This window comes from Panthera onca, chromosome D3, assembly GCF_046562875.1.
Source record: "Panthera onca isolate mPanOnc1 chromosome D3, mPanOnc1 haplotype 2, whole genome shotgun sequence".
Lineage (NCBI taxonomy): Eukaryota > Metazoa > Chordata > Mammalia > Carnivora > Felidae > Panthera > Panthera onca.
Window position 1 is genome coordinate 76,323,421 of NC_138350.1, and position 13,072 is coordinate 76,336,492.

At 43.3% G+C, this 13,072-nt stretch overlaps 1 protein-coding gene across 2 annotated transcripts in view; it reads left to right on the forward strand.

The window, feature by feature from the left end:
- Positions 1-13,072, forward strand: part of MALT1 (MALT1 paracaspase) — a 63,424-nt gene that overhangs the window by 3,146 nt on the left and 47,206 nt on the right. For both annotated transcript variants that reach the window (XM_060613957.3, XM_060613958.3), the window contains exon 2: positions 7,097-7,263. In XM_060613957.3, the coding sequence (XP_060469940.1) occupies positions 7,097-7,263 (167 nt within the window). The remainder of the gene's footprint in view (positions 1-7,096; positions 7,264-13,072) is intronic.

Here is a 13,072-nt window from a genome sequence, read left to right on the forward strand (position 1 = left end):
ACAAGCAACAAAGGGCGTGCGTTCGTGGAATCTGACGGTTCTGGGGTGCGAAGTCTGAAACGAAATTGGTGGGGTTTCACCAGCCTTCCTGGAGGGTGAAGATTAGCTCAGAGTAGGTGAGTGGTGGTCGGAGGTGGGGGCGGCCCTGCAGGTTAGAAAACTGGGGAGCATTGGGGGCCCCCGGGTGGCTCAGTTGGGTAAGCATCCGACTGCCGCTCAGGTCATGATCTCACAGCTCGTGAGCTCGAGCCCTGCCCCAGGCTGGCTGATGTCAGCGCAGGGCCCACTTCAGATTCTCTGCCCCCCTCTCTCTCCGCCCCTTCCCTGCTCATGCTCTCTCTATCAAAAATAGATGAATATTAAAAAAAAAGAAAGAAAGAAAACTGGGGAACATTGACGTCATATGCCTACTAAAATTTGAACCACATTGACATAACAGAAAGTTAGCACGGGGAGCTTCGGGGGCTGGAGAGGAGCAGAGGAGGGGGCCAGGTAAGCTGGTAATGTTCACTCTGTGGAAGACAAGTTATTTCAGAGTAATTTCATGCTGTTGATCGAAGAGCACCTAGATTGCACAAAGTCCCCGAGGTATTTTCCTCCAGTGTCAGAGGGAGGAATTGAAGCGTGAGGGTGGGTGCAAGTGAATAACAGTTCCCGTGAGGGTGTGGGCCTTTCCCTGGAATCTTCAAAGGCCGCCTGTTGTTTGTTTTCACTCTTTTCTCACTCTATACGTGTCTCCTGAAACCAGCTGAGCATTTAATAAGTAAACCACAAGAGTCCGTTCTGAACTGTCCATCGGGGATCAGGAGTCATTGTAAGTGTTTTCATTTGATTGTGGGTGACCCAGAATCAATCTTGGCCTATAATTCAGGTCCCCACAACCGTGTGCGTATGGGAATCCCCTGAACACAAACCCGGCCCTAATGCCCTTCCCAACCCGCGTGGGACTGGACAGCCTTTGCTGTCGGCGGAGACAGGTGCGGGTTCTGAGTGTCCAGCCCAGGCTACATAAATTGTGTGGTGGCCCGGAACATCGAGGCGCCAGAGGTGACACAGCTCCCAGGAGGCTCCAACGCTGCGCGCGTGCTGTGCAGGAGGGAGCTTAGGACGGGGGCGGTGGGACGGGGACCAAGGAAAACCAACACAGAAGGCGCTCCTTAGCCCCAGACCTCTGTCCTCACTCAGTTCACGAGAGGCCTGAGAACACGTGTGAGAAGCCGAAAGCAGAGATCTCCTCCCGTTTCTGTCTCTTCGGCCTGTCTCTTTGGTGTCTGAAATTCGGAGTGCTTTAGGAGTCAGGCTTCGTATCTCTTTACCTACGCGTCTTCACCCAATCCCCTTCTTGGTTTGTCCTTAAGTCTCATGACGATACAGATTTAGGTGGATGACTCTTCGTTCGCATCTTCAGTCCATGTCTTTGCTTTGAACCCCCCGGATTCCTACGTGTACGTGCCTATTTTCCGCCTCCTCTTGAATGACTAACAGATATCTTATCTGAAACGTAACATGTCCAAAACTCAGCGTGTCTTCCCCAGCAAAACTCTCTCTCGTGCAGGTTTCTTCATCTCAGTAAATGGCAGCCACAGCCCTCCCATTACTCAGGCCCCATACTTCACAGTTATTCTTTTTTTTTTTTTTTAGATGTCTATTTTTAAGAGCGAGAGAGAGCATATGTAGGGGAGGGGCAGAGGGAGAGGGAGACACAGAATCTGAAGCAGGCTCCAGGCTCTGAGCTGTCAGCACAGAGTCCAATGCAGGGCTTGAACCCATAGACCGTGAGATCATGACCTGAGCCGAAGTCAGCTCAACCGACGGAGCCACCCAGGCGCCCCACGTCACGGTTATTCTTGACTCCACTTTCACACCACATCCATTTTGGCAGCAGCCCTCAGCCAGTGCACCTTCAGTGTGCATCTAGAATCCAGCCTCCGTGGCTCCGGCACTGGGCCAAGCCACCGTCATCTCTCCGCCGGTTCATTCCAATAGCTGCCTACCTTCCACTCTGCCCCCACCCCCGGGTGATTCTCAGCATAGCAGTAAGAATTATTCTTTTAAGACATTCGGTCGGGTCTTACCCTTCCTCTGCTCAAAACCCTTCCATTGCTTTTCTAGTTCGGTGTAAAAACACCATTTGTTTACCAGTTAGCTCTTAGACCTTGTTGTCTTCCTCCCTTTCTCCACTGTCGGTGCACCTGCTTTCTTGCTTTTTGCTTGAACGCAGTAGGATCTTTGCACTTGCTCTTTACTCAGCATGAGATGGTCTCCACGGGTGAAATGTATGACTTGCTCTTTACGTCTTCACGTGTTTGCTTACGAGTTACCTCCTTCAGTGAGATCTTCTCTGATCACGTTATTTAAAATTACCCTGTGCATCTGCTTTGCTTTGTTTTTCTCCAGAGCACCTATGACCTTTGGATGGACACACACACACACACACACACACACACCCCTCCGTTTGTCTGCCTTTGCGGGTATACATGTATATCTCCTCCTGTAGAAAAACCCAAGACGTTAAGGGAATTTTGTCTTGTTTGCTACCATATCCTCAATACCTAGGAAAAATGGCTGGCCTATTTTAGGTGATTAATAAGTAGTTGTTGAATTAATGAATAAAGATTCCAAACAGTAAATGTTCCAAGAAGAGAAGCAAAAGAACATAAAAGCAATGCACGGTTCGTACCCTAAGGGATGTAAAATGTGTTTTGTTTGACTATATATTTTTTGAAGTGAAGGTAAATATAAATATTTTTAAAAGCAAAACCCTTGGGGCACCTGGGTGGCTCAGTCGGTTGGGCGTCCGACTTCAGCTCAGGTCATGATCTCACAGCTCGTGGGTTCGAGCCCCGCGTCGGGCTCTGTGCCAACAGCTCAGAGCCTGGAGCCTGCTTCAGATTCTGTGTCTCCCTCTCTCTCTGCCCCTCCCCTGCTCATGCTCTGTCTCTCTCTGTCTCAAAAAAAAAAAAAAAAAACAAACAAACAAAAAAGCAAAACCCATTTGTTTCAGTAATAGTCTTTTTTTTTTTAAATATTTATTTATTTTGCAAGGGAGAGTGAGAGCCCGCTGTCGATGCAGAGCCTAACATGGGGCTCGAACTCACGAACTGTGAAATGAACTGAGCCAAAATCAAGAGTCACCACGCTTAACTGACTGAACCACCCAGGCACCCCTAAAAACAGCCCATTTGTTTCAGTAATAGTCTTTTAACTTAAATGAGAAATTCCAAATTAGGGTTGGCAGAAACCACTACAAAGCACAGTCTTTACGGGAATGTAACTAAAAAAGGAAAGATGTAAAGGCTGGATGTGTATAAGCATCCTCTCTGCTGAAAGCCAGTGCCCATGCGGAAAATCAGTAAAAAAGGAAAGGAGATACAGAATCTTGTTTTTCTCCTGTGCCTCTTGTATTGGAAATTTTTGTCTACTTCAGTTTTACCTTTCTTCATTTGGAAGAAAGACGTCAAACTGTTTCTCATTTTTTTCTATATCAGCATAAATATTAAAGCATCACCTGGTTACATTTGGTGAGATATACCAGATTCTGATAACCTCTCTGAATCATAAAAAAAAAAAAAATTATATTTAGCTTGCAGCATCCTTGTTTTTATAAATCTCATATTCTAATTATCTCAAAAAAAATTGGTGATCCTTAAGCTATCTCTAATACTGGTTCCTCGACTTGGACATTACAGGGACTAACAAAAGAAAATTTCCTAAAATGGAGGACCAGTGGGTATCTGCAGCTTTTGTTGTTTCTATTGTTATAGTCACCATTCTTCCATAAAAGAAAAGACACTTGAACACTGAAAAATAGGAAAGACCATCTTAAAGACAAAAAGACAGTCTTAGCGTCCTTTTTTTTTATTTAAAAAAAATTTTTTTTAACGTTTATTTATTTTTGAGACAGAGAGAGACAGAGCATGAACGGGGGAGGGTCAGAGAGAGGGAGACACAGAATCGGAAGCAGGCTCCAGGCTCCGAGCTGTCAGCACAGAGCCCGACGCGGGGCTCGAACTCACGGACCGCGAGATCATGACCTGAGCCGAAGTCGGCCGCTTAACTGACTGAGCCACCCAGGCGGCCCTTAGCGTCCTTATTTTTATTATTTTACCATGGGCTTCAGATTGGGCTGCCACTGGTCTATGGTCCAGAATTTGGGAACAGTTAACCTATATTATGATGAGTCACATTTAACAAAAATCGAGTATTGAATGTATTCATTTAACTGAGACACTTGGAAAAGAATGGTGAGTATAGAGACAGGAGGCCTTGAAGGACATGATCAGGTTACCAAACTAGGAACTACTCAAAAACATTTTTTTAAAATTTCTCTTCATGTTTATTTATTTTTGAGACAGAGAGAGACAGAGCATGAACGGGGGAGGGTCAGAGAGAGGGGGAGACACAGAATGCGAAGCAGGCTCCAGGCTCTGAGCTGTCGGCACAGAGCCTGACGTGGCCTCGAACTCACAAACCGTGAGATCATGACCTGAGCCGAAGTCGAACACTTAACTGACTGAGCCACCCAGGCACCCCTCGAAAACATTTTTAAGGAAAAGCTAAAACAGTTTCAGAAATTAGCATGATTAGGAAATTGATATTCTTTTAATATCCCCGTATTTTTATTGCATAAGAAAAGCTCACTTTTATTGTGTTATTTGCCACACACTAAGCGCTTGGGGCATGGATTATCTAACAATCCTATGAGGTGGATGATACTGCCAGTGAAATTATTTTGGTTGGATACATTTTTTTTTTCTAAATTTGTGAGATTACCAATTTCACTGCAGAATTATAAATCTTGAGTGACCATTACACAAATGCTCTGGTGACCTTTTAATAAAAGCGATCAAAATGAATATGGAATAAGGTTATTCCAAGTCATATGAAAACTTGCGGACCTGGCACCTGCCACAGCTTTAATACTGTTACCCCTTCCATCTCTCTAGCTTCCAGCCTTTTTAGTTACGATTCAAATTCACTCAGTAATCATTCAGTTATGAGCGACTAATACGGGCACGACAGGTTTTAGGTATCGAGGGGTTAAAAATATAGGGTTTCTGTTGTCAAGGAGTTCGGTGACCCAGTTAGATACAGAAGACATGGATATGAAAGAAAAGCTCGTGGTTTTAAGGCAAAATGGTGCCAACTGAGATGTAGAGAATCGGGGTCTGCAAACAATGACCCGAGAGCCAGATTTGCACCACTACCGGTTTATGAGCTAAGAATGGTTTTTATATTTGAAAAATTGCAAAGCAAAAGACAAGGAAGAAGAACACGCAGTGGACCATATGGCCCATAAAGCCTAAAATATTTACTCTCTGCCACGTGACACAAGTTTGCGAACCTTTGGTATACGAGAAGAGCACCCTCAGGAGACCGTGTCTAAAGTGTATTTGGAGGACTTGCGTGGTCTGGGCAACCTCACAGAGAAGCGAGAGGTATTGGACTTTCATTTAAACTGGTAGGGAAGAGAAAGGTCTCTCTGAAGGTGTGTGAAGTGCGAATTCTACAGACTATCATGGAGATTACCCAAAGGCTTTGGTTGGCCTTTGTTGTCGGTCACGTCTCTTTGGGAAGATTATTGGGGGGTTTTTGTTGTTTTGTTTGGTTTTACTTTATTGTTTTTCTTCTCTTGCATGTTTCATACTTGTGCTTTCCCTTCCTATGAAATGGTTGAAGTCCGTACTCCTTGTCCCATTATTTCTGGCCTTGTACAGTCTGGTCTTAAGCTTTCTAACCTTGTATACACCTACTGAATACAATGACATTGAAAAAGAAATGGCATGTGTACGTTAAATGGTGATACTAAAAAGAAATCGTTTTAACAAAAGGATGAGACCTAAAGATTCTTTAGAGTAGAGGTCAGCAAACTTTTTGTATAAGGAGCTAAATATAAATAGCACATGTGTTCAGCTTTGCAGACCAGCTACTCACGTCTGCTGTTGTAACAGGAAAGCAGCCATCCATGTTTGTAAAGGTATGTGTGAGGGAGCATAACTGTATTCCAACAAAACTGTTTACAAAATCAAGTGGCTGGGTGGGTTTGGCCCTTAGACCAGAGTTTGTCTTCCTCCTGCGATAGGGTATTTCTAGGTGCTTAGAAGTACTGTACTTTGAACGTCAGTAGCACTGATAGTCTTTTAAAAATTGTTGATAAAATGAGCACACATAGTGAAAATTCGACGATACAAAAGGCTCATAGTGAAAAGCGAATCGTCCAGCTTTGAGCTCTGCTGCACTGGCTCCCCTCTGTAGGACAATCCCAACTACGAGTTTCTTGCCCATCTTTTCAAAGTTAGCTCTACATATAAGAAAAACACGTATTAATAAAAAATGGTATCATGCAGAAAATACATTGTTCTGTATCTTTATTCGCATGATCACACACACAAGGACACTACTTTGCTAATATAAAATACCATATGTTAAGTTTTTTCCATTTTTCAAGATGTCTCAAAGATCTGTGCCTCTTTCTTGGGTCATATTACACTTTATAAAAAGTGCAAGAAAGAGTAGAGAAGTGTATCTGATCTTTTTATTCCCTGTTCCCAAATTAAAGTAAAAGTTTTGGTCAGTATCAAAGCTAATTTCTCTCACTTCCTGTTTAAAGAGTTCTCTCATCTTCTTTTTTTTTTTTTTAATCTTTTTTTTTTTAATTTTTTTTGAATGTTTATTTATTTTTGAGAGAGAGACAGAGCATGAGCAGGGGAGGGGCAGAGAGAGAGGGAGACACAGAATCCGAAGTAGGCTCCAGGCTCCGAGCTGTCAGCACAGAGCCCGACGCGGGGCTCGAACCCACAGATCGTGAGATCATGACCTGAGCCGAAGTCGGACGCTTAACTGACTGAGCTACCCAGGTGCCCCTGATCTTCTGATTTAGTAGTCATGGGAGCTGATCTGGAAAAGAGCATAAAGAGGAATCCCCTATGAAGGCAGAAGGAGGAGGAAAGGACAGTAGCATTCATAATGTAAATAACTTTTCACTACTCAGCGACTCGCAGCTTATTCCCTATAACACCTGCAGTCATGCCAAACATATAGCAGGCATATCACGTTGGAGAAAGTTGTTGACTTGAATTAAATCTGTCGTTTGCAGCTGTCTGGACTTGGAGCAGTGTTCTCTTAAGGTCTTGGAGCCTGAAGGAAGCCCAAGCCTATGTTTACTGAAGCTAATGGGTGAGAAAGGTTGTACGGTCACAGAACTGAGTGACTTCCTGCAGGCTATGGAGCACACCGAAGTTCTTCTGCTTCTCAGCCCCCCAGGTAGGTTCTTCTCCTAGCGTATTCTCCAGGAGTTTGTGGAGGCAGACTGAGAGGAAAATATCTCATTTGACAATGAATTGTGTTAAATGGTTTTGGAAAATGTAAACGTTTGGAGCCTCATTTTCTCCCCCAGGTTGAGACTAAAGAACACACAAAAAGCAAATATAACACAGAAACACCGGTTTGATTGTGGTTCAAAAACATCAACTAGATAGAAGACATTTTGGGGACAAGTAAAACAATTTGGATTTAACATGCATGTTAGATATTAGGGAATCATCATGTGATAGTGGCGGTGTAGTTCTGTAGAAGAATGTCTTTATTCCAAGGAGATGCATGCTAACGTATTTAGAGGATGGGGCGCCTGGCTGGCTTAGTTGGTAGAGATGAGACTCTTGATCTCAGGGTTCAAGCCCCACGTTGGGTGTGGAGCCTACTTAAAAAAAATTGTGACGTATTTAGGGGTAAGATTTCTGTAATTTATGTTGAAATAGTGCAGCCAAGGCTAAGTCAGTAGAGGCTGTGACTCTTGATTTTGGAATCACGAGTTCAAGCCCCACATTGGAGGTAGAGATTATTAAAAAAAAAAAAAAAAAAAAAAAAAAACAAAAAACAAGAAAGAGATAGTGCAGCCAAAAAAATAAATAAATACGTATTTATTGATATGCGTGTATGTATATGAGGGAGATAAAGCAAATATGACAGATGTTTAGTGTTTAAGTATTTTGCTAACATGATGCATTTGAATTGTTGATCGACTCATCCATGGTTTTTTTTTCCTGAATATACCAATATTGAGTGAGACTGCTTCCTTCCAGGGTCAGGTGTGAGGAATAGGAAAAGCCCCCCCTCCCCTACAACTACACATGGAGTCGGTCCTGGGCAGGCAAGTCAGGCAGGAGAGACCACGTGATCTAAGTCACCTGATGGCAGCGGCACCGCAGACCTTCCTTCCCAGGGGTCCAGTTTGCCATTACGGGTCCCACTAGAAGCAGAGAAACCGGTAGAAGATTAGTAGGGCCATGGGTTAAGGACTTGTGCTCTCTGTTTACGTGGTCTTGACATATGCAGTTTTTACTACGTAGCCAGGTTACTTGTGAAAATATTTTTAACTTAACACAATTCAGATCTTACTGTTTACTTAGTTCTGAGGTTCGGGAATTGGGGACACACGGCAGTGGTAGTTCTGTTTACCAGAAACCCCAACTCAGCTCGGCGTAATAAAGGGAATAAATTCTCACTGAAAAGTCTTGAAGCAGGTTGGGCTTCAAGAGAGGCCAGAGACAGTGTTTTCAAGGAATCGGTTTGTTTTCATCTTTGCCCTTCCTTTCTTGTTATTGGCTTCCTTCCAAGAGTGACTTTCTGCATAGTTGCAGGGTGCCTACTGATTGTTCCTTGCACTCATCTGTGTCCCGGCAGCAATCACAAGATTGATTCTAGTTAACTCCTTTTGATGACATGCCTGTTCCTCCCAGGAGGGATGGGGCGGAAATAACCCCTGCTAATGCAGCCCGCATCTCAGTGACATTGTCTGTCACCAGTGGGTGAACTTCTTCGTGAGGCGACATTTGTTAACTTTTATATCCCCTGTGCCTTGACTAGGACTCAGACGTTGTGACGATTGAAATCTGCCAGTCTGGGGCACTCAGTTAGCTTCTAAGTTCTCGTACTTGATACAATACCATAGCAGGGCCTCCGAAAACGCAAGAAACCTCTCCAGGAAGTAAATACAACTTTTAGATCTCGTTATCTTTTTCAATAATCACACTTAATTTCTCTGACTCTTGGTTGCCAAGTCTGTAAAATGAGAGTAAGTGTTCTCTCCCTGGCGGACCTGCAAGAGTGGTGTGGAATAATGTCGCCTCGAGCTGCCTCCCCACCACCGCAGAGGCCTCCCATCTCGTGACTTCTGCTGGATCACTGGCCTGAGATCTCGGGTTTCCGAGTTTTTTAAGTTTCCATGCGTGAAGCTGGGCTTTACTGAACTTGAGTCACATATTTATTTATGTGTAACGATCTGCCCGAAATTTTTGACTATTTTAGATTTTGACTTTTGACAACCCAGCAGGGAATGCAGAGCCAACCTAACAAGCATCAGTTGTCTCCCCTGCTTTTGACAGGTCCGTTTCTGCTCTCTGTGTTTTTCTCCAAATGGTAGGATTAGCACATTACTGGGGGTGTTCCTCTGTGCAGATCATTCTGATATTTGGCCTACAAGCTTTTTGAGAGTTATCCCCTGGGACTTTCTTGCATTTGAGGGGAGAACAGGCAAAGGAAAGCAGTTTCTATGTTAACATTTTTATGTTAACACTTACGCACTGTTTCTGTGAAGTTTTATGTCATATTAGCCGTATAGTATCCTTTGGGAATCAGCTGTTACTTGAATATTAAGTATTGATTTAAGAGGACATATTTTAGGATCTGAATAATGCTCAGTAATTTCAGGAAGAAATAATTTATTGTTAGCTTTCTATGTACATTTTACGTGAATAATCTAAAACTATATTTGCAGGGGTGCCTGGGTAGCTCAGTCGGTTAAGCGTCCGACTTCGGCTCAGGTCATGATCTCACAGCTCGTGAGTTCGAGCCCCGTGTCGGGCTGTGCTGACAGCTCGGAGCCTGCAGCCTGCTTCAGATTCTGTGCCTCCCTGTCTCTCTGCCCCAACCCACTCGCATTCTGTCTCTGTCTCTCTCAAAAATAAATAAACATTAAAAAAGATTTTTTTAAATAAATAAGTAGAAAATAAAACTATATTTGCAGATACCAGAATAAAGAAATGTAAGAATTACAGAGAGGGGCGCCTGGGTGGTTCAGTTAGTTGAGCGTCCAGCTCTTGGTTTTAGCTCAGGTCATGATCTCACAGCTTGTGAGATCGAGCTCCGCATCAGGCTCCACGCTGACAGCACGGAGCCTGCTTGGGATTCTCTCTCTCCCTCTCTCTCTCCCTCTTCTCCCCACCCCCAAATAAATAAATTTTTAAAAAAATAATTATAGAGACAGTTTTAGTATTTTAATAAGGATATTGAGAATAAAAAATATTGTAATTAAGAAGGAAAGCTTTGATACAATCCACTTAATTGGGGATTTTACTCATTCGTTCAGTAAACAGTGTATCGTATGATACTGTGCACCAGTACCTTTACCATTCCAGGCGTTGTACTTGGTGCTGTGATTCACAGATAATTAAAACCAAAGTTCTTGCCTAGGAAAGGTTCATAGTCTAACAGGAAAAACAAAGCTGTCAATGATCACGTCCTCCACAGTTGTAAAAACAAGTGCGTATAGAGCAAGTCTTATCTGATCTTCAGTTTTTCCTTTTCAGTGTATTCCTGTATCTTGGTGAAAAAACAAAATAAATAGATCCTCGTATTTTCTCTCTTTTCTGTGGTAAGGTAGTTTCTTACTACCACAGAAAGTCCAATGACTTGTCTCCATAGAGAAGTCTGCTTTTGGTGAGTAGGGTGACTTCTGTCCAAGATGCTTTGAACCTCTGAACAGACCTTTCAGACCTAAATGCAGAAATAAGAGGAAACTTTAGGTTCCTTTGAGTCTTATTTTGCCACATTCCGTTCCAGTTTGTGAACTGACAGCCAGAGATAGCCATAGGAGAGGGCTGTAATAAGGAGTTTCTCTCTTTTTCTGAGAAGCTGGGTTTCTTTTACGTATTTGTTTTGGTAGCCAAGAAGTAGCTGGGGCAGACGTCCCCCTGCCTCTAACTGGAACGATCCCTTGACTAGGAGCCAAGCTCAATGGCCCCTCACTGAGCATGGGGTAGAAGCCAAGGGTAACTCACCCCTAACTTCGTGCTCTCCATGGGCTCTGACACCTAGTACATTTTCTGAAGGAGCCCCATAGGATTGAGGTTTACCCTCTTCTGCTTTGTTTCTAATTGGGCTTTTTTTTTTTTTTTCTCTCTAACTGGGCTTTTTCACAGCACGTGGATTGGCTAGCTGCTCCCCACTCCCAGTTTACCTGGCCTGTCCCTTATGTTAGAAAAATTGCATACGGTTTTTATGTGTGGATGGTGCCCGTCCCCATTTCCCAGCACTCATTGCTTCCCTATTTTATTCCCTTGCTCATCTCACTGGGAACTGGAGGGGAGTGGGAGCGTTGAGTGGGTGCTGACATTGTTTGAACCATAGCTCCCATAATGGTTTTTTAGACCATTTTTTTAGACCTTTATTTTCTCATTAAAGGACCCAAAACCCTGACTCCAAGGGACCAGTATTGGCATCTGTATCCTTTGCAAATACTGAACCTAGATGTGCAGTTGAAGATGTGTGTGTCTTCTGTTGTAAGCGAAAACATGTTGAGTAGATTTATAGGCCCCATCAGTTATGCAGTTCTGTAGATCACAAAATGGCTTCCAAGGAAGTGATGCCCTGACCCAGAATTTGTTAAGCAGAGCCTCGACGATAGGGGATGGTTAGAGAGAATGAACGTTGTCTACATGGGTTTCATCAGACGAATCCCAGATTTCACTCTCTGTACGTATCGGACAGCTCTGGCTGAGATCTCTTCAGTGGCGTCTTTTCCATTTGGCCCACACCTTTTTTAGTTCACATCACTTCACTTTTTTTTTTTTAAATGCCTTTTAGCACACTTAACTGTTACGTTTCTGATATCAAAATTTTATGTTTTATTATTCTTACTGTCTTTAAGACAGGAGCCAAGGTGGTTGACTATTATTCACTCATTTGCAAAATACCTTTAGTTCAGAATCATCTTCTCTTTATAGTTCTGTAAAGGAACAGAACTGTGCTGTTACGAACATTTAAATTTTAAATGTGAGCACGTATTTATGTAGAAAGTAAGATTTCCAGTGCTTATCACTTAGCCCGAGTCACAGTTATTGACAAAAGTAGATTAAAGCCCAGGTCTGCTGACCTCAACCTGGACTCAGTGTCATTTCTCTCATGGCTAGGAAATTTCTGTGCTATTTGAGAAGCTTGGTGATGAATTATTACCCCAGTTGCCACTTTGACCCATGGACGGCAATTTTCTGTCCTTGCCTAAGTAAAAAACACTGCTACTACATCTCATAAGGGACTTTCCGTGTTTCGGGAGTGACCGAAATTTCTGAAAGGAAAATACCAAGAAGCAAAAAGAGGCGACAGCGGTATGGATGGGAATAAAGATAAGGGAGAAGGGTAGAAAGGTAGAAAGGCAGTGGTGAGGTCTGAAAGAATGTGTGTCTGTGCCGAGGTTTCCAGGGTCAGTGGCCGATGTGGGAGAAGAAGGGGTATGATGAGGGGACGAGGTTTAGCCAGCGTAGGTGCAAATGTACCCTGACTTGTAAGGGGGACATATATGGACTTGCTGTGGTTGTGTTGGGGGGAGGTCAGTGGAGGAAGAGAAATGGGATTTATTCTGGGATAATACGAGGAGGCACTTTTCAATGATAGCTTAGAAATTCTTAGAATAACTTGGAGGAAGAGTTTTGGATAGAAGCTGATGGAAAGAAATTTTTGGTTCATGGTCTCTGAAAACAGACGGATTGTAGTGTATACAGTACTTGTAGAAGTTCCCGGAACAGCTGTTTGTAAATTGCATCAGTATTTAAATGCATCTCAAGAGACACTAGCCTAAAGGAAAGCTATCGTGAATCTTCCTGTCACCATAGGGAATCACCCTAATTGATGTTTTGAGTTTTCTTGGTCAGTATCACGAATCTGTGATCTACCCAGGTTTGTGTTGAATGCACGATCCCCGTGTTCCATCGTACCTGGTTCAGACTCTTCCCGGCTTACAGGAAATCAAGTAACCTCTTTGACTTCTTTGCAGATGTTATCTGAAAATAGACTTGTT